Source organism: Nyctibius grandis, chromosome 22 (genome assembly GCF_013368605.1).
Source record: "Nyctibius grandis isolate bNycGra1 chromosome 22, bNycGra1.pri, whole genome shotgun sequence".
NCBI lineage: Eukaryota > Metazoa > Chordata > Aves > Nyctibiiformes > Nyctibiidae > Nyctibius > Nyctibius grandis.
The window spans coordinates 4,460,319-4,484,672 of NC_090679.1; the positions used below are offsets into that span (position 1 = coordinate 4,460,319).

Below are 24,354 nucleotides of genomic sequence, written 5' to 3' on the forward strand. Positions count from 1 at the left end.
CATGGAAAGCATTTACATGCAACCGAGAAGTGCTGCAGAGAAAGGCATCTATAGTAACAGTCCAGAAATAATAGACTCAGAGGTCTGACTTAGCTCTTCCTCTCAGAGGTGGAGCTGACAGCAATTCACAGAAGGAGGTTACTCTTTCTCCTCCTTTTCTGCACAAAGTTTCAGCATACAAAGAGCACACAGAAAAGTCTGAGCAAACGCACAGAGCTTTAACCCCTCTCAGAGTGTCCTTAAAGACTCTCTGGGTAGTGACTGCATGACGTCCATGAAGTTTCCATTACAGAGTTTATCTAGAACTTTTGTGACGCTCAGTATTCCAGTCACGTCAATATCTAGTCTAATTCTTCATCTCTCCTCCAACAGATATTTGTATAAACTGCGAGATCTTCATTTAGATTGTGAGAATTACACGGAAGCAGCATATACTCTTCTACTCCATACATGGCTCTTGAAGGTTAGATTTTCTAAACTCAATATATAAATAAGCTTTTGCAATTTTCAAATGTATAAATTAAAAAGTGATTGTCTTAATCTCTGAGTTACTGCATATTAGGTATTTTCCACAGGGGTGTTCAAGTTTCTAGTTAAAAATACTGCAGTAGGTCATACAAAAATAACATTAACTATTGAAGTTTTATTTTCAATAGGTGATTAGAAGCCACATATTGGTAAAACGAAATATTGTAGCAAAAATAGTTTTATAGTGAGAACATTGTGTGCAAATTCTGAAGCTATTTAACTTCCATGTGGTTTTCATTTTGCTAATTTCTTACTATCTCAAACATAACAATGATGAAAATTAAATGCAATATTTTCCAGCTATCACAGGGGGACAGCTGACTTTTCATTTTAAATAATGTGGATAATTCTGCCAAATCATGTTTGCTTTCTTTTGTAGCTGGTAATTATTTTTCACTGCAACTAATGTTGGTTCTTACTGTAACTGATGTTATCAATAACAATGGTCTGTAAGATGCATTTCCATTTCAAGGGAAAATTCAAAATTTAAATGTTCTTCAACAAAAAAATAAGTTTTTTATGGAATTTCTTTCAGCGCAGAGCCATATAAATTTGGCTTTTCACAGTGCTATTTTGCTTAAACTTCATTTTGACTTTTCTGATTATACAAAAATATGAGGTATATTGTATGTGTTGGTATAGACAAAGATAATATTATATGCAAATATTTTAATACAAAAAATCAAAACCAAAGTCAAGATGACACCACTGAAATAAAATGAACTCATTTTCTCACATAGATTTTTATCCAAAATTTTTGGGTGGGGAGCAGGGGGGAACACAGGTTTTTAAAATGTTGTGTCTAGTCCTGGTGATCACATGAAATACAGCACTTGTTTGAAGAGGTGATGAAAACATTGCCAGTACCTTTCCCAGTTTCTTTGTGGAAGGGTAAAAGACTCAGGGGAAAAAAAAACACTTAGAAGAGCCCAGGGGACCAGACCTTGGGGGAGGCAAGATGTGTGTGCGAAATGTTGAACTCCAAAATCAATGGGGTTTTAATGTGTTTTTATTCTCAGTGGTCAGATGAACAGTGTGCACCCCAAGTCATGTCAACAGAGTTCCAGTGTTCACAGACTTATCGACACTTGAAAGAGAACTTGTATGAGAAGATCATAGAATACTTTGACAAAGGCAAGGTAGGTCTGTAGAGCTCTTCCCTCTCCCAAATCTCTTTTGACTGTGTTACTTTGTACGGTAGTATTTAACAAATATGCTCTGTATAAACCATTTGTGTAGAAAATCCTCTTTAAAATGTGGGTCAAGTTCAAATTGTGTCCTGGAGGCTTATTCACAGAGTATATCTGTTCGATATGAACATATTCTTTCAATAACCGCATAAAGAACGAGGGCTAATGTTTGTACTGGTCACAAGCACCTCTGTTAGGCAGTAATAAAATAATAAAAAATGTTGAATGTTCTTTCCTTTACTAGGAAAAGAATACGGACTATGTTGATTGCATTCCTGAACCATTCGGTCATTATCTCCCAAAAAAACAGACAGTTCAATAGGGACATATTTGTGTCAGAGAAGTCTGAGAATTGCATCCCAAACTTAAAATGTAGTAGTTTAATGTTCAGTACCTGGGCTTATTTCAGCTTTAAAAAAAAAAATCTGTTAATAAAATTGCCTGTCAATACAATGTCAGTAGAGCTGAGATTTTTGGAAATAAAGCAAAGGACTAGAAAACAGGGAAAAATTCTGCAGTGCTGGATAATGAACCTTATGACCCAATAAGGCCTTTAAGTCATTATGTCTTGTTCAGCTATAGCTAAAGGTATGAAGGGTGAGGGCAATTAATTACTGCTGCTTGCAAAACAAAGGCATAACTCTCCCACAAAAGTCCTTCCTATAATTCAGAAGGGAGGAAGTTTTTGGTGCTTCAGCACTGTGCAGAAATATGCAGTGCTATTTATAACTTCTCAGTTTTTTTTGTTGGCATCTGAAATAACTCCAACGTAGCAGTCCCCACCCACCGTATCAGAATAATCCAATGCTCATGGCTTCTGATCTACCTGGCTCTCCTCTGATACCTCAGAGGGGGTTTGCAGGCAGCTGAATGCAGCTGTCAGGTTCGGAGCTGCCTAACCTAGGAGTACACGGCACTGTGTAAAAATGGTCATAGTGCGTGTGACCACCAGTGCCCTTACATCTGTAGAGAATTATGCTCAGAAAACCTCTTTTGTCTCCTTTATCCTGAATAGATGAGGACTGACAGAATTTGAGAAATATCCTCAAGAGAGGGAGTTTCTATCTGCTTTAAGACCACTTTTGTGCTGCAATACGTTAAGTTCTTATAGCAGACAAGAAAAACTGTCCTGGTCTTTCCAATGCAGATCTCTAATTCCTCACAGTAATTTTCAGAGGTAGCTATTATGTTGTGTGGAAAGAAACAAGCTGCTACTCCAGGCAAGTGGCAATTTAAGTCTAAGCTTTGTAATTTCTTAGCTGACTAGGAGAGCTGTCATATGCCAGGCTGCCTATGAATTATGTGTGCTTCAGAATTTCTTGTAAAATGAAGTGTGTTTGTTCTAGAGAGGCGGGTGTCAGTCCCCTCATACACTGCTTGGGGTATATTCTGGATGTTATGTACCGTAGTGATTTACTCTTCTTTTTTAATGTATCTGACAGGTTAGGTGATATTTTATTAACTTATTGTAAGAATAAAGTAGATTTACTTATTCCTTCCTATAATGAACCATAAAACACTTTTATTTTTTACATTAATCTACTTTCCTAAAGTTTATGATTACCTTCAGTCTTCCATTCTAAATGTGCAGTTAATAAATGACTGCAATTTAAAGACAGCATAATCAATAAAACTGTAGTTAAACAGTGATGCATTAAAAACATATATGTTGGTACTGGCTTTACTTGTTGAATATGCGGTTACATTGCAGATGTGGGAAGAAGCCATATCTTTATGCAAAGAACTTGCAGAGCAGTATGAAAAGGAAGTTTTTGACTATGAACTTCTAAGTCAAAACCTGGTAAGATTGTATACAGATCTTCAAATTATTTCAGTCACAGAAATCAGTACTTTTGAGGTATCAAATGACAGAGCTGCTTATAAGCTTGTTGTCTATAATTGATTTTTAATTCATTTGTCAAAGAGTTGCTATGTTGTATTGTATCATTCCAGTGGTAAAGTAGAGATTCATGAAGAACTCTGTTGAAGTTGCATGGACATCTGCTTATTGAGATATTTTGAAACTTCTATAGATGAGATAAACATATTCTGAGTGAGCGCAATTGAAAGGCCACGTGTAAAAGAAATATCACAAGTTTTTCAGGCCTCTGTGCTGCTCTAGGGTAGAAAAAGTACCTGCATGCATTTTTTTCCTGAAATTTTTCTTCAGGAAGTTTAGGAACTCGAATCTTGACAAGCCTAAAGACTTCTGTCCTAATTGGGGAGTGGAGAAGTAATACATCACAAGGAATTAGAACTAGACCCAAAGGCTAGAAGGAAGATTTTAAAGGAAGATTAAATGTTTGATTATTTGTTTTCATTAAAATTGAATTAATTTAAAAAGAACCTGTTCCCCTACATACCTTCCTTTTTTCCACCCCCAAGATTCCACACTTGCATGATGTTTAAAAAATGTTTAGGGCTCATTCAGTAGATAACCCTGAGTATTCCACAAAGAAACCATAGGAATGAAAACATGATGTTCTTGAACAGTGTTGTGTATATAGAAAGCTTCTTTTCCTCCCCATCAATTCTGCTTTTATCATAAACTAAAAGATAAAGACAATATTTTTGCCAATTCCATTTAAGTTGCAGTGTTGCATGTCTCATAGATATAACACAGGAAATAAAAATAGCAAACCTAGATGACACTTAGTATTTTATGGAAGACGTTGATCTAAGCCCTCGACGTGGCGTGTGTCCTTAGCATGACGCTAGGGCAAACATTTGAGTTGATCCATACCTCAGAAAACATTTGGGCCAGGGAGTTTTTCCAAAGGGATTACTTCAGTTGTTATCAGTTAAGTGTTTAAAGTGTAAAGTGGTGTTTGCTGTTTTTCTTTTCACGCTAGTAAATAAAGAGTAAGCCTGATTCTGAGGTCAAATAACTAAAGTTGAAGCCATACACATTTAGCGATGTATCATACTTGCATATAAATGTAAACAGTATTGTGTACCACAGCCGCTGACTGATTATTGCTATAGCTTCCCAGTGATAATTGATAGCTCTTGCATATCCACTGACAGCTACAGTACTGCTGTAGAGGTTAAAAAATAAATGAAAAAAACCCACAAACAGAAGTAATTGCAGTTGGTTTTGCTTTCAGATTCAACAAGCAAAGTTCTATGAAAACATCATGAAAATCCTGAGACCTAAACCAGACTATTTTGCTGTTGGGTATTATGGCCAAGGATTCCCCACATTTCTAAGGGTAAACCTGTTTAAATTCTTTCTTTTTTAAACTATTTTCATATGCTTCTAAAAATATGAGCGTACTCTACTAATTCAAGTGAGTCTCTGGGGACATTTGCCATGGATTTAGTTTTGCTTGGATGCAGGACTGTAGTCAAAATCTGAATTGTTGCTTGTAACAATATGCATGAAATGTTTTCAGATGCATTCAAGCTCATTCTTTCTCTTCGTTTGATTGTGGAAACTAGAGGGTAGTGAAGGTGATAGATGAGAGCCAAATGCAGCAATATGATGTAATTTGGTATGGGCAGCTCTTATGGTACATATTTCTCAGATGAGTCCCCATACAGGTTATTGATAACTAGTAGAATGTCATTAACTAACTTGTGTGCAAATTAAATCCAAAATTCTGTTTCACGTGAGGCTGGTATTTTTAGTGGACCTTTTCATGAACTGACAAGAATTTCAGATTTATATTGCCTCTCAGCTACAGTTGAAAAACATTACAAATGTAGAAACAGCATATTTTTCAGACCAATGCGATCTGTAGCCAAATATTGTGTCTTTAACAGTGGGAAATAGTAGATAAGTAGGGTAGGGAAGAGTATAATACAGAGCAGGTGTGCAGTGATGCTGACCTGGTATATATTCCCTACTTACATAATAAACTGCCTCCTGGGTTGGAGGTGACAGTTTTGTTTTCTAGCCCTTCACGGATTGTTCTACAGTGAATTTGTCCAGTTGCTTTCTGAACTGGTGCCCTCCAGAACATACTATGGCCTCATAGTACACAACTGTGTGCTGGCGATTTACTTTTTGTTGTCTGATAATTTCTGTACCCTAGGTCTTACAGAGAGACTGAACAGTTCTTTAATCACCTTCCTCATGCCATTCATGACATATTGTTCCTTATAGTCTTGGTTTGTTTAAACATTGCTTCCACAGCAACCATTTTACATGTTTTAACATCCTGGTTCCCTTCCTGTCCATCTTCTAGTTCATGAGATAGTGGGACAAGAAGTGTACATACTATTTGAAATATGGATACACTATGAATTTGTTCAGTGTGATATTGATGTTTCTTCTTTGGTTTTCCTGTTTTCCATGTAATGACTGAAGTTCAGATTGAATATTGGATGTTTTCTTGTAGAAAAAAAAAAAATCTTTTCTTACATACTACAATGAATATGGTAGCTTTCCTCACACTTGAAAAGCAATGAAAAACCTCTCTTTCCCAGTTTTAAAAGCCAAATTTGCCTTGAAAACATTGGAAAAATAGTGAAACAATATGCTAATATTGCACCGACGGAAGCATGCACCTTTTATTTCTGGTGTTATAGAAGTATCCTGTTAAATGAAGCAAACTGAACCACAAATGAGCACATTTGGGGTTAGACTGTATTGTAAATTAGGACATTTCATAATACCAAGGAGAAGGAGCAGGCAGAGGAAACCTATGTAATTGGTATTGGAAAGCTGTGAAACCTGGACCCAGAATGCATTTGAAAGCAAATCCTTTTACTTGACAGACAGGAAGAAAAGGAATTTCAGTACTTTTCTTACCTCGCATTCTGCTTTTATTCTGCTCTACAGGATCATCCTCAGTGGTGATGCCAGTTTATTTTCATTCTATCTAACAGCGTAAAGTAGGGTCTCTGGAGAGTCAGTGCTGCATTCCAGCACCTGGTCAAAACGGTGTCTTGCTTTATAGTTAATTAATATTCAGAAAACAGTAACACTCATTCCAAAATTCGGAGACCCCATCATGTCTTTGTACTGATAAACATGCATCTATGACTTCTGCCTCAGCATCATCCAGGCCAAGAAATCAGCTATTTATTCCTTGCAGAACAAAGTATTCATCTATCGCGGGAAGGAATATGAGAGGAGAGAGGATTTCCAGGCACAGCTGATGAGTCAGTTTCCCAGCGCAGAGAAGATGAACACCACCTCAGCACCTGGAGAGGCTGTGAAAAACTCTCCTCGTCAATGTATCCTTGAACACGTGGGAGATGAGAGAACGAAGGCAGCTTGGGGAAACCTTGTTTTCAGCAAGAGTTTATCTGTGTGGAACAATCATTTCCTAAAAAGGATGAAAGTTTATTAATGTGGCAGCGCAGTCTGCAGTTTTACTTATATGTCCTGCATGTCTTTTAATGGTTTGTTCCTAAGGTGTTTGCACCTGTTTTTCTCACGATTCTAAGGAGTCTGTCTCTTTCAGTCATCATAGGATCATTTAGGTTGGAAAAGACCGTTAAGAGTGAGTCCAACCATAAACCTAGTCTACCACTAAACCAAGTCGCGAAGTGCCACATCGACATGTCTTTTAAATCCCTCCAGGGACGGCGACTCAACCGCTTCCCTGGGCAGCCTGTTCCAGTGCTTGACAGCCCTTTCGGTGAAGAAAATTAATTCAAGTTCACAGATGGTTTACCTTTATTTTCTTCAAATGGCAAAACCAGTGATGAACACTTGAATTGGCCAAGTTTAAAGCAGCAAATTGTGTATTACCTCACATTCCTAGCTGTTGTGTCTTGATATTAAATTCATGTCTTCCTTGAATATTGTTCTGACTGGCACTGCACTTGGGTATCACCTGTATTTCTTGGCAACATAAATATGCCATATGTCACTCTCAGAAATTTTCCTAGGAAAATTAACTCCTAAACATAGTTAACCACCTTTTAGAATACCCTGAATTATTCTTGTTCAGAAGTACTCTAACAGCTGCTTGCACGCATAATCTTTTTCTTCATGTTCTGATTCAAAGCATTACTGGCTGAGCAGATATGAGATCACCTCATTGTGTCAGATTTTTTTTTTCGCATGTTGGTTTTCCTTTATGAATTTTCAAGGTAATGTTGTAACACTTTACGTGCTCTCTTGAGTCTATTCTGATGGAACCTGCTGGAGGAGAAAAGGAATACTTCTTGCTTTTCACACTGCTGGGACTGAAGCAGAGAGCATTACAGGCTTGTCTAAAATAGCACATTAAGCTTGAGAGCCAGGCTCTCCTAAGTCTGTCTTGTGTCTTAACTAATTTTATTTTTTTTGAGATCATATGCTTCAGTCCTTCGTTAAAGTAGAATTTGCTCAAGCCTATTTGCAACTAACAGGAGATACGCATTACTTATGCACTTAAGAAAAAGCTGCAGAATCTAACTAGAAGGCATGAGTTTCAAATATACTGACATATGTAAGAGTGTGAGAGGTTTACTTACAAATACAGTATTCAGATTAAAAAATAACACTTCCATAGAAAAAGGAAATCTCAAGTAAAAGGGCTGCTCAATTACAGATTTCAAAGGTGAAATGCTAAACATCTTGAAGTTATGCATGCCTAAAACTAAATAGTGAAACTGTTAACATCAGATGTTGTTGATGTTATTTTTGTAAGTTGGCTGGGCTTTAAAATTTAATGAATGATTTAGTGTGATAAATTCAGCTACAGATATTCAAGCTCAGTAAATAATAAAAATATGCAGTTCAAGCTCAGTAAATAATAAAAATATGCAGTTCAAAATTAATACTACTATATATTCACTGGTTACTACTGGCAGATTTTTCCTTTTTTTTTTCCCAAGAAAGCTCCACAAATGAAACGCTGAACCCTGCAGATTTTTCATCAGGAAATGTCTTTTTTTTTTTTTTTTTTAATTTCCCTCACAGCCTACAGTATTTCATACTGATAGTTAATAACATGCCCTTAACTTTCACGGTTTCAGATATCCAGTGTTTTACAGTGCAGCCGGTCCTGGAGGAGCAACCTAGATTCAAAAACAAGGCAGTACCTGACCAAATTATAAAGTAAGTGAATTTCTGTAAGAGGTAATATAATGGAAGTCAGTCCATATTCCTAAACTGACAACCATTATTTTGTGAACTCAGCCATTTCCCAATGAATCTTAGATTTTTTTTATTGTCTTAGTTTACTTACTTATGTATTCCTTAGGAATTTAATGAAATTTCATCTACCCATCTACTGCTTAAGGAATAGCATATAGTTACAGGTGGGGAGGTGGAATCCATGCTTTGGGTCCAACTTTCTGAGTTTTCAACACAGCTTCTTAGACAAGTGATGGAGGGAGGGGTCTTAGAGGTGACTGGCAGTATGGGAATGGTTGAGTTGAAGGCTCTTGTACAACAGAATCTTGTTATCACTTATCTTGCCAAGTGCAAAAGACATGGTGGCATAATGGTTTCCATTGGTACTACGGTCAAGATTTTGTAAGGGAATAAAGGAAATGAATTGCTCAAAGTATTTTGAGAACAGACTGGCTAACATTTCCGAACCCAATGTAGAACAGGTTGAACTTACAACATGCTCTTAATTAAGTGTTCTGACTACATGTGTGAAAAGTGATGGTTCATTCTAATAGCTGATGCCAAAACCATATACAGCACCTACTGGAATATTGGCTGACTTCAGGCTTGTGACATTTTTGGCTCCAAATCCATCAATATATAAAGGGGGATTATAAGAAAGATGGAGAGAGACTTTTTACAAGGACAAGTAGTGACAGGACGAGGGGTAATGGTTTTAAACTGAAAGAGGGTAGATTTAGATTGGATATAAGGAAGAAATTCTTTACTATGAGGGTGGTGAGACACTGGAACAAGTTGCCCAGAGGAGCTGTGGGTGCCCCATCATTAGACATGTTCAAGGCCAGGTTGGATAGGGCTTTGAGCAACCTGGTGTAGTGAACGATGTCCCTGCCCAGGGCAGGGAGGTTTGAAGTAGATGATATTTAAAGGTTCCGTCCAACTCAAACCATTCTATGATTTATATGGTTGCAAACATGGTCAATAAAAGCTTTTGCTTACCACTATCACCTGAATGAAAAATTTCAAGATAGTATTTGTTAGCTTGTAATTTAAGGACAGCAAAAGGTACAAGCACCCTCAGTTAAGGCAGGCCATATTTTCTCCCTGTTCTTGTCAGTGCCTTGTGAAAGCACAAGGTATGACTGTATCTTCCTAATTGAAACTGGTTAAAACAGGCATCTTAAGCTAAAATTTCTCCAGGTAAACTGAGGCACCTGCATTTTTAATGCAAGAGAAGCTTTGCAATGCCTCCACACTTAAACAAGCAAGAACTCAGACTATACCCTTTAACAACACTTGTATTGTGACTTTCCAAAAAGAGCCTGAAGATAGAAGGCTTCTTTTTATCAGCTGAGATGAGTTCGTTTCTAACTGTTCCACAGCTGGATTCAAACCAGATGTCACCTTTGTCTGCAGCCTTCTCTATAAAATCTTTACTGAAATTGCGATTGATTCAGAGTGGAAAAATAAGAATCACTTCCCCACATACAGTTTAGTGGAAATATGTGCTCACAGTGATTGAGAAGGATTCATTAGGTAAATAGAATAGACCACAACATGAATTTGCAATAGATTCTTCACATTGATGTCCCCCTCTACAAATATTTATATACATTTTCTTATCTATTACAAGAAATTGTTATTAATGGCTTCAAATGTTTAGTTTATTGAATAACTATTGTTTGGCATTGTGAGCAGAATTGTGAGTCGTGATTGAACTGGTTTGGCACGCGCTGTGGATGAAAAAACACTTGTTTTTGAGTCCAGGTGAATATATCTGCTCTGTTCAGTCAGGTTTTTTTAGCAAAATAGACTCCTTTTGTATGCCATTATAAAGCTGGCAAGCAGTGTGCATGCCACAGCAAGAATACAGGAAAGGAAAAATCTTTTCTAGACCACCTGCGGTAGGTTTTAACATTAATCTGGAAGTTCTGGAATTTTTATACCTGGAAATTACACCCAGTCACAAGCTGAAGCTTAATAGTTGTCAAATACTGTGTGTTGACCCTGATTTATAGATAAAGTAGTTGTCTCCTGAGTTTTCAGTAAGGTGCTTTTTTTCTGAGCAGTAAATTTGCTTTTATTTAAAAACTCAACTGACTCAAAATGAAATATTTCCCTGTGATAACAAGATCCATAAATTTCTGAATTCTGTATTTTACAATAGTCTTTTTTAAATCTTCCAGTTTTTATAAGTCCAACAACGTGCACCGGTTCCACTATTCGAGACCAGTCAGAAAAGGATCTGTTGACCCTGAAAATGAATTTGCTGTAAGTAAATGACCGACAGGGTGATGGATGTAGTTCTGGTAGCTGTGACTGAACTTTGATCTAGATCCTTTCTTAGTCTCAGATTACTCATTACAGACACCTGAACTTGAGGATCTGGTTCAAAAAAAAAATAAACACAAGATTTCTCTATTTTGGCACTACTCCTAGGTACTTACTCAGTGATACATCACTGTTTCAATTGCAGGTAAACATTATGTAGTTAAATACGTTCAACACATTTGTGTTAAGCAGTAACATTGTCTGGTACGGATTTTCATTATGAAACAAGATGACATGTAAATAAATATCAAATGGTTTGCCTCTTGTAGTTTACACCACTTTTGTCAGCTGCCAGCTTGGCGATGAGAGAGGTGTGTGTTGTCTGCTTTCATCAGTCCTGTGAAATCTTGACAGACAAGAGTACTACCTGTCATTGTTATTCCCATGCATAATGGTGTAATGCTGAGAAATAGTCTTCGTTGTTCAAATATTCTAGGAAATCTGCCACACCATAAACTATTTTTCAGTGTCAATTTTGAGTGGAAATCAGGATAGCTGGAGCATGTCTTCATTGCATCCACTATTATGTTTCTCGGTACTGGCAGTTTAGGTGAGCTGATACTGGTAAAATAAGGAGCAGTAGGGTAAATGAACTAGTGCATTTGAAAATACCAACAGCTAGTCTTTTACAGAAGAGGAAAAAGAAAGGAAAAAAAAAAGTAAGAATTCTGGCAAGTTGTTATAGGGCTATTAATGCTTTTAATTGCAGAAATATATTTCACAAGTGGAGAGAGGAAGTATAATCTGGGTAGAGGTGAGAGTGGGTCATTTAGTCACAGTCATTCAATCTGTAATGGCAAAAATAGGAATAGGTACTAAAAGATTCAAGGGTAATTTTCTTTTTCCTCTGCTTTGTGCAGGCTTCGTGCCTGAAGATGACCTAATCTGAAATCAGAAAAATGATTTGTGCAAATTGCTGTGCTAGATTCATTTTACAGTGTCCTTTTATGCAAAAATGTGCATGTTTTCCACCTACATTCTTTTCACTCTGACATTTCAGAAAGCAGAAAAGATTAAAATTTAAATCCTGAAGTATCATTTTGTCCTTGCTATGTTTTTTTTAATAGTCTATGTGGATTGAGAGAACATCATTTGTCACAGCATACAAACTTCCTGGAATTTTACGATGGTTTGAGGTTGTCTCCATGTCACAGGTGTGTATTAACATGCTAAGAACCCGTAGAACATGTATCTATATGATCCTCATGTACAAAATAATTTGCAAATTTATCACACAAGATGATTGTTTACTTATTTTTATACATGCAAAAGTGTTATTACTTATGTTTTATCTTTCTACTGCTGGGATCAATACATCTTACATCTTATTTATAGTTCCAGGACCAAGTCCTAAGAGAATTGAACAAATCTGTATTGGTTTGCTGAATTGTAAGAATGTTTTTCATGTACGTGAAGTTTTATAGAACCAGAAAGACCTTTTTCTCTCTTACAAACCTTAGAAGTCTTTTGTTTCTTCATAGACTACAATTAGTCCTTTAGAGAATGCTATTGAGACTATGTCCCTGACAAATGAAAAAATTCTGATGATGATTAACCAATACCAGAGTGATGAGAACCTTCCTATTAATCCACTTTCTATGCTTCTGAATGGAATTGTTGATCCAGCCGTTATGGGTGGCTTCGCTAAATATGAGAAGGTAAGTGCTTTTAAGTCAATGCAAAGAACATACTCATATACATTATTTCATAATCCTCCTGCATCCTTTGTTCAAAGTGACAGTGGAGTGTGGGCTGGGAATACGAAAGCTGTAACTCCACCAATTAAGAGATCCTCGTATCCTGGTCACATCTGTCTTTGAAACTGGAAATTAGCAAACTAGAGTAACTGAAGCTCAATATTAATTGCAGTTATGAGGGGTTTCATATACATGTGAGATGAGATACCCCTTTTGTAATGAAATAGGCTCTCACACATCAGAAGATTTGGTCTGGAGTAAATGAATCAAGTTTATCCTAAAGTAGGTCTGGAGTATTTAGATGTGGGTTATCAATTAAACCATCGTCAGGTTTTCTCAGTAACTGCAGCCATTCTGCATAGCAGGTTTTGTTGTTAAAAAAACAGGAATACAAATAAAAACTGTTCTGGCAATACATGGAAAATGGAATGTCTTGAGGAACTGAGCAGTAGAAAATTTGTCCCTAAGGCTACCTTGTGAAGGTGGGGCAGGAGAGAAAGCAGGAATGTTAAAAACTCATATACATTTAAATTCTAAATTATTAACTGTTAAAGTTCAGGATGAAAATGAATGTGGGGTTACCCCACAGCTAGACCACAGCTGTAGAGCTCTATTATTTCTGCCTGCCATTTTCTGATGAAGAGCAAGTGCCTTGCTCAGTAGGCTCAGTATGTCAGATAGACTTGGGTAGTGCTGAAAAGATGCCATATATATATATATAGATAGTATATACGTACACACATAAACTCTATGCAGTAAGCATGACATATTCTGGAGGAGTATGACTTATGCTATGGCAGTCCTAAAGTATCGTTTGTGCAGATGTTTGGCAGTCATGGACAAATAGCTACATTCTTCTTTTGTACCTGGGGGATGGAATCTGTGGGCAGTGTGTATGCAATATCTGGCTCTGCTATCTATGAAAGGGTTCCATTTCTTTATCGTACAAGACTGGCTAATGTCTGTAGGTAGGGTACTTGAATAAAATAATTGTTTATCAATGTAAATCATGATACTCCAAATTAGTGTCTTTTTAGTTTCAGTGCAAGCTTAATAAAACAAACAATAACTGGGTTTCGTAGTGTAAGAGTCTCAAACTCAGTAAAGACTGAATACCTTTTAAGAAAGAAGAGCACCTCAGTCTCAACTGATATAATAAGCAGTTAACCAGCAGCATCTGGTTAAGGAGCATGAGAGTGTCTCTCATTTGATGACCGATATTATGGAGTCAATGGAGTAATCTCTGGTTTCTTTATCTGCTGAAATGATGGACTGAATTATTTTTTTGTTGTCTAAGGCTTTCTTTACAGAGGAATATATCAGAGACCATCCAGAGGATCAAGAAAAGCTGAACAGACTCAAAGACCTAATTGCTTGGCAGGTAACTTCGTACTGACAGCAATCATCTGAGGCTTCATCAGCTATTCCTTTTTCCTGTTCCTTTCTAGCAGGAGAACATAGCATTTAGATGACTGTGTCATTTTTACCATCCTGCCTATACTAGCAGCACTGAGGTTATTTGGTCTTTTATTTATTATTATATTATTCTAGTGTACATATGATAAGCCACCAAACCTGCAGAAGCCTTTTGTCCTCAAAAAGGAAAATGCACCTACAGGAGGTAGTAGTAGAAAAAACTCTCTTTTTGCTGAGATTCAAGGGAAAATGGCTATTTTCATTGACTTAACCATTTGTTACGATAATGGAGGGAAGAAAAACATGACCTCAGAAATTATCAATTCTCTTTGCATTATCTAGTCCAAATAGAAATTATTGCCATCTATATATGGCAAAATGAATGACTATGAGAGAAGAGACTTATATTTTTGCACATAGGTAGTTTGTTAAGAAACCACTAACTGCTGAGTCCTCTGAAATGTAGATGATTTAAGTGAGAAAGAACTGTTTGCTGTGTAAATGAATGGGCACAGTAATTGCTATATCAAGGCATAATATAGTGATCTCCCTTTCAAGAGGGGTATTATGAAATAGTGTGAGTTAATCTGGAATTTTACTATCAGAAGTGAGTGGCTCAAGATATTTCTTGTCATGTTCCATGTGTCATTCTTTGTACATCTAACTCACTAAAAATATCTTGCTCATTGATTTAATCTTATGCCATTCTTGTGAGAGAGCTACAGTATGCTGGGCTGCACCAAAAGCAGAGTGGCCAGCAGGTTCAGGGGGGTGATTCTGCCCCTCTACTCCACTCTGGTGAGTCCTCACCTGCACTACTGCGTCCAGCTCTGGGGTCCTCAGCACGGGAAAGAGATGGACCTGTTGGAGCGAGTCCAGAGGAGGCCACAAAAATGGTCAGAGGGATGGAACACCTCTCCTGTAAGAGAGGCTGAGAGAGTTGGGGTTTTTCTCAGCCCTGAAATGAATGTTCCAAATAGTTTTAGTGGAATTTTTTGGTACTATTTTCTTAATGTTTTTGAAGTTTCTTCCTGTTTATTTTGGTTCATCTCCGTTTGGTTATTAGTTTGAGTCACCAACTTTTACAGCTTTCTCCTATGTCATTGCCCACCACAGGCTCTGTATATGATTGCTTTCTGACCATCAGAAGTACTCATTGGATGTAGGGGTATAAATTGACCCTAATGCCATCTGGCATTAGGGAATAAAGTGGTAATTTGTTTCTATCCCTGTATATCCCTCTAAAGAGGACAAACAGATCTGTCTGTAATAGATGGGCTTTAATACCATGTTTTCAAAAGTTACATTGAAATTGAACTTCCATAAAATGTGGTCAAGTCAATGGGTGGACCAGTGTATACAATGTTAATAGTATTTATAGGGTCAGAACACAAAAAGGAAGCATGGAATCTAAGTGGATTTTACAAAAAAAGCCCAAACATTAATGCAAAATAGCTAAAAGTCAGTGGTAAAGCAGTTACAAAAGGTTTCTGGGAGAGGGTAGCTAAAAGTGTGTTGCACAAATCTCATAAATCACCATCTTCGAAGACTCAAGGGTAATGAAATGTCTTTATATTTTAAAGAGCAGCACTACAAAGTTTCTCTTTGTGAAGGTGGTTATTATTAATTAAACAGCATGTCAAAGTGTGCTGTCCATTATCTTTGAAGATAAGATTTGTTTTGTTTGCTCTTAACTGGATATTATTACATTAATATAACAGCAAAGATGATAATATCAATATAATAGCAAAGGAAAGCACTGTAAGGAAGAGGGGTTAGAAAGGTAGTATTATGGCCATATTTGCTTCATTATGAGATTTTTTTTTTGGTAAGCAAGCCATTCCTTCTGACAAAGGAGAAGGATTTTTTAAGAAATTCAAGTGGAGGGAGGTATTTAATGAATAGATAGACCTTTTTCTGACCTTTTTATCAGGTGTTCTCCTTTAAGGGAGTAGGTATCCCTCTTCCCTTTCCCTCCCCTCTTCCCCCCCACCCCTGCCTAGTTTTTAAAAACTGTTGTTATCTACCTTCTTTCAACACTAGTAGGAAGAATCAGAGATCTTAATCCCTTTGATCACTTGTCACTGACCCCAGCTAAAGGATGAGCAGCAAGAAAGAGAAGCATGGGGGTAAAACTGAGCAGTCAGCCCGGTTGGTGTAAGCTGCGTCTGTTCCTGGCTTGAGTTGTTCATTTCTCTATTGAAGCATTATCTTACTGAATTTTTCTTGAGATGTGGGGAACACAGAGGAAGTCTGCAGAGTAAAATCGAGGAGAAAGGAAGAGGTCACCTCCAGTAACCAGGCATTAACATATTGAATTGCGGCAGCAATTGTCAAAGTGATCACGTGATTAAGACCCCAGTAGATTGATTTAAAGCTTTCCCAGTCACTTAGTCCTCTGTTTGAAAGAGAAGAGTTTGAAACCACCTGTCTGGAATCCACCTGGATATTTTTTCATCCCTACCTCCATTCTTATAAACTATGGCAGGCACCTTCATAAGCAGGTGGGCTAGTAGTCTAAGAATTTTTTAAACTCTGGCATGGTGTGTTTAATCTCATAAGGGATTAACATTAAAATACATAGAAGAGAGAAAACAGTCACTATAAGGCAGCCAGCATTCTTCAGAAATTTACTGTTCACTCCCACTTTTCAAGAGCCCTTTCTGTCTTGTAGTTGGTGTTAAAAGTTGAGATCCACTGACAAATCTATCTGCCAATCACAGCGAGAGTTTTGCAGTTGACTTAGCAGATACTTTAGATGGAGCTAGAGGGGTGCTCAGACCCAGTTTAATATTCTCACTTTTTTCTTCTTTTTATCCTTCTTTAAGATACCTTTCCTTGGGGCTGGAATTAAAATTCATGAAAGAAGAGTTTCTGATAATCTTCGTCCTTTCCATGACCGTATGGAGGAATGTTTCAAGCATTTAAAAGTTAAAGTGGAAAAACAATATGGACCCAGAGAACTGGTAACCTTTCCTTCAGTTTCTCTTCACTTAATACACATCTTGTTCTTCTAAACAAAAACACATAATAAACTTTTGCTTGTGGGTTTTCTTGTGATCTGAAGGTAGTAGCACCTGAGTTTTATAGTCAAAGAGCTGATTCAAGTCTCTGACATTTCAAATATCCTTCATTCTGGAAGATTTGGAGTATTTTATTATGTCTATTAAAATTGCAATTCTTTTCCACCTTATTAAGGAAGTAAAAGCAAATTCTCATGTTTCTCCTCTTTGTAATTTTTCTTAGTGTTTTAGAGCTTTGATCTGCAATTGATGGCTCCCTGTGCTAGCCACTTCCAGCTGTGTTGTGAAGCAAAACCCATCATGTGTATAATACTATAAATATTAGTTGAGACTAAACTGAAATATATGGGAATTGAAGGATAATTTCTCAGCACAAACTCTCCAGACAATTCTTGAATAAAATAGTCTATCTGAGCTTGTGCAGGCTAGCAAGAATGATGCTGCGTTGCTTTGGGAATTATTTTATGTTGTTGCTTTCAGCATTGATGATTTTATAAGAGGATTTATTTCTTCTGTTATAGGGGGAAAAGTAGCAAGTTTCTAACCTAAATTTTGGATACTGTGCTGTTACACATCTGTGTGATGAAAATTCTATATATTTATCTCAGTATGTTTTTCTTATTTTCAGTCCCAAGCCACCATCCTTGCAATAATAAAGAGGCTGTAATCCACAATTAGAAATCTTGCCTAATGCTTGAACCCTTCAGCACTCTTACAGATCAGCACTTAAAAAAAGCAAGCTATTTAAAATTTTGTAAGAGCAGAGAATGTACTTTGTGAATGGCACTACTGCCATTTTATCATGTCTGACTCTCTCTGGTGGCTGGCCTGAGCTTTTTCATTAAAAGAAAAGGGGAAAAAAAGTTATGCAGCTATTGTGTCTTTATCACAAGATTCTGGCCATTCAAAGGATGAGCAGCATGTAAATTCATTGCGTGTAAACTCTGCAAAACACTTGAAAATAATTCTTGAAACTATAAATGTTTCCAAGGCTTCTGCTAGACATCAGAGTCTTAGTGAGAAATGACATCAGAAGCAGAGTATTTTGGAATTCGGCATATGAAATAACACATACATTTTTAATATTTTCTGGATAATCAGAACAGAATCCTGTGCTTTAATATGAAATGTTTTTTTAAAAGTTGTCATCTCCTGTTTATAGGATAGAAATTGAAGTAGGCTGGAAAAGTAGTTTATGGTATGCACGTGCTGGGAAATTCTCAAAAACCTGCCTCATATCATGACATTGTGATGAGCTAAGTAGGGGGAGGCATGCTCCTCCCAGGAAATACTTGAACAGAAAAGAGAGAGAAGAGCTGACTGCACTGTACGATTTTAGATTCCAGAAGTCACCCCTGCAGAAAGAAAACAGAATTAGCCAAGTTAATGATCATACTAGATCATTAAGAAGAGTAACAGGAAAGCCTTTGGAAATGTCAGATTGTTTCAGTTAACTTTGTACCAGGTTGCAAAGCCTAAATAACCATCAACATTAAGCTGAATATTTCCAATATTTCCACTGCAGAACATATCAACTTCAAGCTTTGCAGAGAGATGGTACAGCATATATGGCTTTGTGCAATATGGATACATGATGACCTGGAGAATCCTCCTCTTCTTCCTGTCTGGCTATTAGAGAAATACTAATTTTGTCCAACATTTGCAAACATAATTAAAAGACTATATTAACATATAGAGATGGCAGAACCTGTTGTATTGAAGACGGAGCAAGATTAGTGTCTTCGAGCAAGGACTAACTAAATCTATTTGTCCAAGAAAGAACTTTAATGGCGTGCCCCAGGTCTGTTCAAAATAAGATCAGCAGACGCTGTTTCTCTTAATTTCTTTTTCCAATATGCAGTTAATTGTCAGTTGCAGTTTGTTTAGCTACTCACTGTGTCATTGAGTTTGAGAGGTCTTAGAGGAAGAGTGTATCCAGACAGAAGATACAATCACAGTAATTAATGGTAGCAAATAACTTCTTTCATGCCGAATGTTAAAACATCTGTGCTATCTTCAAGACCTGGTGAAAAAGGATGAAATGAGGTTCACACAAAGTTGTTTGATAGCATGTGTTTCTCTTTTCCATCCTGTAGCCAGATTTTGATGACAAGAGAGTAGGACGGCCAAGATCAATGCTGAGATCCTATCGCCAGTTATCAGTTATTTCACTGACTTCCATGAATTCAGACTGCAGTACTCCAAACAAAATTGCTTCAGAAAGGTTGGTTATGAATACAGTACAAACTTTCTTTCAGTCCTGGTTTTTAACCAGTTTTATGGGATGAAACTAAAACATTTTAAAAAAGGCATTCAAGGATAAAGACCACTATCAGTCTCTTCAGACTATGCCAAAATTCTTTTTAACTGTAGCTATCACTTCCTTCAGGCCTAAAGCTACAGTATTTCAACCTTAATAGACAAAATATGCTCAACTCTCACTGAAAAAAAGTGACGTTTCATTTTCAGGAAACAAGTATTTTAAAACTTAAATGACATTTCAAAAAAATATGAAGATCTGGGTTTTTTTGCAAGTTTCTCTTTATACAGCTTTTAACTTAATTAGCATCTTTTTGCTTATGAAAATTGGAGAGGAAGAGGACAACATTTACAAACTTAAAAGTAAGGAGGTGTAACGTTTTAGTAAAGCCTGTAGTAATGTAAGACGCTTTGCTTAATATACTTTTTTAACTGCAGCACTGGGAAACATGAAGTCTTTTAAGTTTGAGAGAACAGTTATAGGTGTATTGATCAGCTTTTTCATCCACAAATTGTTTTAATCACTTTATAAATTATCCTTCGGGCACATAGAACTTCTTCGCAAACAAGGTACCTGTAAAATTGATCTTGCTGAGCAGTGTTTGATTGTGGGTTTTTTTTTTAAACATCTGATCTCCCTTTTTGAGTAGTTCAGTTTTAAAGCAGTAAAAAGTCCAAAAGGGTATGACCCTAAGATGGAAGTGTTCCTTCTTAAGATATTCTTCTGTTCTTGGCTGTTTGACTGCCAGTTCATTGTTTAACACTTAACAGTTACATTTTTTGAGTTGTCTAACAAAGATGTGTAGTATCACACGTTATATGATGCCCCAGGCTGCTCTTGCTGCCCTTCAGCTTCCACTCAAGAAGGGTGTAGCACACTGTCACGGTTTAAAGCTGGGCTGGCGATTAAACCTGCAGCAGACGCTCTCTGTTAACCCTCCCCCCCCCACCCGAAGGGAAAGGGAAAGGGAAAAGGGAGAGAGACTTACGGGTTGGAAAGTTAAAACAGTTTTAATAAACCTATAATAATGAAAAAGAGTATAATAATAATATTGGAATAATCAAATATATACAAATATATATACAAAACCAAGATCGAGCTCCCCCGATGTCGGCAACGTCACCACCGGCACTGCAGGGCAGGCTCCGGGAAGGCCCAGGCTGGGCCTAGCGACGGTCGAGAGCTGGATTCAGGGATGCACAGATGAGGATCGGGGGCAGCAGGAAAACAGACGGAGTCCTCCTTGGACACCGGCCATAGCAGAAAAAAGCAAGAGCGAGCAAGAGAAGCGAGACCCTCGTGATCCCCCCGCTTTATACCGAGAATGACGTGTATGGGATGGAATACCCTCGTTGGTCAATTTTGGGTCACCTGCCCTGTCTGCTCCCCCCTGCAGCTGCGACCTCCCCCTTCGGCTTTTCACTTGTAAGCAGTGAGGAATTCAGCGGTGACCTTGGTTTCTCTAAGAAAAAAGTACAGCAAGAGCCTTACTGCACAACATCCCTACCGGTGCCTCAGCGATAACTACAAACTTCGAGCGTTATCAGTCCTGGAAGCAGACACTGTCTGCAAAAACATGCAGTTAGTTTCAGAAAGTGCAGTTATTTAGAGGAGACTTAGCTGAAAGTAAAAATCACTGAAAGGAAAATCGGCCTGGTTTAGGCCAAACCAGGACACACACAAACATGATTTGTGTCACACCTGCCAGCTCCATGTCTCTAATAAAGCAGGACACCTCCTATGGAACCAGACAACTACACTTAAGCAGCTGAATCATGCACCTATTTTTAATTCTTATGATGTTAATTTGTTTCTAGGAAGCATGGGTCAACAAATTCACCGTACTACTTGATCTGTCAATTTTTATGTTGTAAAATAAGTTCAGCCCCATGTTCAATAGGCTAATTACATCAGCAGAGAAGAGAGTAAAGACAGCACCAATTTCATATTTGTTTTATTTTAAATGAAAAAATAGCCCAATTTTTAAACTATAAAAAATTAGAGGAGGAGAAGAGGGAGGGTGTTTTTTTTTTAAATCACTGGGTATGTGCGTTGTTGTCCAATACGGTGAAAAAAACAGGATGCGTTTAAAACGTGATAACAAATAGTAATACTCTGTTCCACTGTTTTCAACAACCAAAACAGTATGTCGTGCTTTCAGCACCATCATCACCGTGCATAAATTTGCCATATGGGCTCTAACTCTGTTTAGTTTAGGAGTTCTTAAACTAATGCACAAATCTTTAAAAAGGGATTTGCACTCATGTTAATATTTTACATTCTTTGCAACATTTTATGACGACATCATACCTCCTGAAGGCATCTTATTTGTATCTATAGTTGCCAGCTGAAGCACATCATATGCTTTTTGTCAACAGTTTGCAAGGCTGCAGAGAAAGTCAAAGGAAAGGATGACCTGCATTTGTTATTCATGGGGAAATGACATCAGAATACCAGTGGCTTTTAAAATATCACTCAGCAACTTGTACTTTTTTCTTTTGCTCCTGCAGCTTTGATCTGGAAGCAGTGCTACCGAAGCCAGTAAAAGCAGAATCAGAGGAGCCTGTTCTGCAAATTAATCCTCACCCTGAAGTAAAGATGAGAAAGTCCAAGAAAAGAACGAAAAGAAGCAGTGTGGTGTTTGCTGATGAGAAGACAGCACCTGATATTTCGATCTCTGACATGAAATGTGTATGTTACTGATTTAGAGTAGTATTTTATAATCCATAAAAAAAGAGGACATTACTCCCTTTGCTCAGGAAAAGAAAACTATATCATATAGAACTCTAGCTGTCGTAAAGGGCAATATGCAGGATGCAGAGATGATCTGCCCTGCCATGAATGAAACCTGCAAGATGCTGAGGAGGAAACAAATCAATGGAAAAATCGGAACATCTCTGCTTGCTTGAGATGACAGATAATATAGCCTTGAAGTTGCAAATTCTGAAGCTTGGTTAGCTTGAAATGGAGCACTATATTGGGAGGGTTAAGCTAGCTTTCCTGTGGAGAGGCAATTGACTGTGCTGACATTTCATGGCAGCTCCTTGCAGTCAGGGCTATTTCAGAAGTGATGAGCCCTGTACGTTTTGTACCTTGTTATTGAATGTGCAGCTGTTAGGAAATTGCAAGATTGCAAACAGTGTTCCTTAAATGGTGCCAGACTGAAGTTTGGAAGCGCTGGCATCTCTCGCTCCATAGATATCTGAGTGCTTTTATTGCACTGCTAGATCATTAGAATGACTTATATAACTTACATTGTGCTTTTTTTTTTTTTTTTGTAGTTTAATTCTCAGGAGAGTTTTCTTCTTTGAGTATAAAAATAATAAAAAAAAAAAAATTGAAAGATGTCCTCTTGATACACAAGCCCTATCTAAATTAAAATGTCAGGCAATAACAGATTGTTGAATTACATGGAGAGAGCATAAGTCGTTTGATCAGAAATTTTTGGAGGAATCATCAAAGGCAAAGTGAATTCAATAGAAAGCTAAGATTCTTTTGGGAAACAAGGAGAAACTTATGGAGGATTATTATTGTCTTACACTAAATGTCATCATACAAAAGAGAGATATACAGCACAGTCATGCTCTGAGAAGCATTAATATACAAAAACAAGCAACACCTTTGTCTTTTGATTAAATTAGATAACACACACCTAACTGTGGGACTCTCATACATACTGAGTTACAGGATTTTCTTGTGCTTCAGAAAAATATTGTCAAGCCTCACAGCAGCCAAACTGCCTACGTTAATGCAATAGGAAAAAATATTTTCAAAACATTTTTACATTACAAGTCACAGTCAGAGCTGGCTGATGGTATTATTCAAAAGATATGGTAGGAATACCATCCTACAGTTCCAGATTACAGAATCTCTTCTAGCTAGCTTTTTTAGTGATGTTTTTTCTATGTGGAATGAGAAGTATTTCTCTAACTATAAATCATCTGCAAAATCGTTACATGTTTTTAGCTAGTATATAATACTATATGTGGACAAAATTCTACTGTTTCTAGTTACTTTTATTGTTCAGTCAGCAAACAATCCCATAAAGAACTCTGGTTAGACATGATAGTTTGTTTATTAGTTATTTTCTTTTATGCTTTTCACAAAATATTATTTTGTTTTGGTCTTTATTGCTCATATCTCAGTTCATCATGAATGGCTTTTTTTTTTTATTAAACAGCTGTCAAGGAAATATGAGTTCATGAGTGACACCAATCTCTCAGAACATGCAGTTGCACCTCAGAAAACATCTGTCCTCAAGCAGATGAGTTCTGTCAGTCGTTCTATGCCAACTATCCCAGGTAAACTGCTTACAGTAAGAGGAGAGTTCTGCACTGCAGAGCAGGTAGCTCTCTCTATGTGGCTCTGTGTCTCTGAGACAAAGATTACAATTTAAGTGTGGTTTGTGCGTGTGAGGCTGGACTGCTACTGCTGCTTGGTAACGCTGTGCTGCCTGGTGCTAACATGCAAATTCTAAAAGTGTTACTTCTGGATCTCCAATTTTTGTTTCCTTGTATAGTGTGGGCATTCCCCGGCCTTGGAAGAGGCAAGGCTTACTTCTCTTCCTTGCTTTGTAGGGTCTCACTTGCAGAAGCAAGGGCTTCTGCAGTCTGCCCTCACAGCTGAGGGCAGTGTTTGGAACAGGAAGAAATGCTCTGTACTTTGCTTTGGCAGACGAATATCCCCAAAGCTTGCCCCATAGTAGGGTTTTCACTTCTGCTTTTGACCTTAGAGAAGAATCTCAGACGCCTCCCTCACAGCAAGAGGAAGGGGAAACAACGTAACTGCCCGCTAGAAAGACTGACAGTTGCATGATAGACAAGGGGAAAGTGTAACTGAAGGTGGAACTCATTTCTAGGCCAGGGTGTATAGAGAAAACGTGCCCTATTTC

At 37.4% G+C, this 24,354-nt stretch overlaps 1 protein-coding gene across 1 annotated transcript in view; it reads left to right on the forward strand.

Annotated features, from left to right (window-relative positions):
- Positions 1 to 24,354, forward strand: part of DOCK2 (dedicator of cytokinesis 2) — a 182,192-nt gene that overhangs the window by 155,530 nt on the left and 2,308 nt on the right. The window contains exons 37-50 of the mRNA XM_068417297.1: positions 373 to 463; positions 1,548 to 1,667; positions 3,430 to 3,519; positions 4,826 to 4,930; positions 6,761 to 6,902; positions 8,637 to 8,718; positions 10,923 to 11,007; positions 12,135 to 12,221; positions 12,549 to 12,725; positions 14,062 to 14,145; positions 17,009 to 17,146; positions 19,300 to 19,427; positions 21,974 to 22,154; positions 23,644 to 23,764. Of these exons, the coding sequence (XP_068273398.1) occupies positions 373 to 463; positions 1,548 to 1,667; positions 3,430 to 3,519; positions 4,826 to 4,930; positions 6,761 to 6,902; positions 8,637 to 8,718; positions 10,923 to 11,007; positions 12,135 to 12,221; positions 12,549 to 12,725; positions 14,062 to 14,145; positions 17,009 to 17,146; positions 19,300 to 19,427; positions 21,974 to 22,154; positions 23,644 to 23,764 (1,631 nt within the window). The remainder of the gene's footprint in view (positions 1 to 372; positions 464 to 1,547; positions 1,668 to 3,429; positions 3,520 to 4,825; positions 4,931 to 6,760; positions 6,903 to 8,636; positions 8,719 to 10,922; positions 11,008 to 12,134; positions 12,222 to 12,548; positions 12,726 to 14,061; positions 14,146 to 17,008; positions 17,147 to 19,299; positions 19,428 to 21,973; positions 22,155 to 23,643; positions 23,765 to 24,354) is intronic.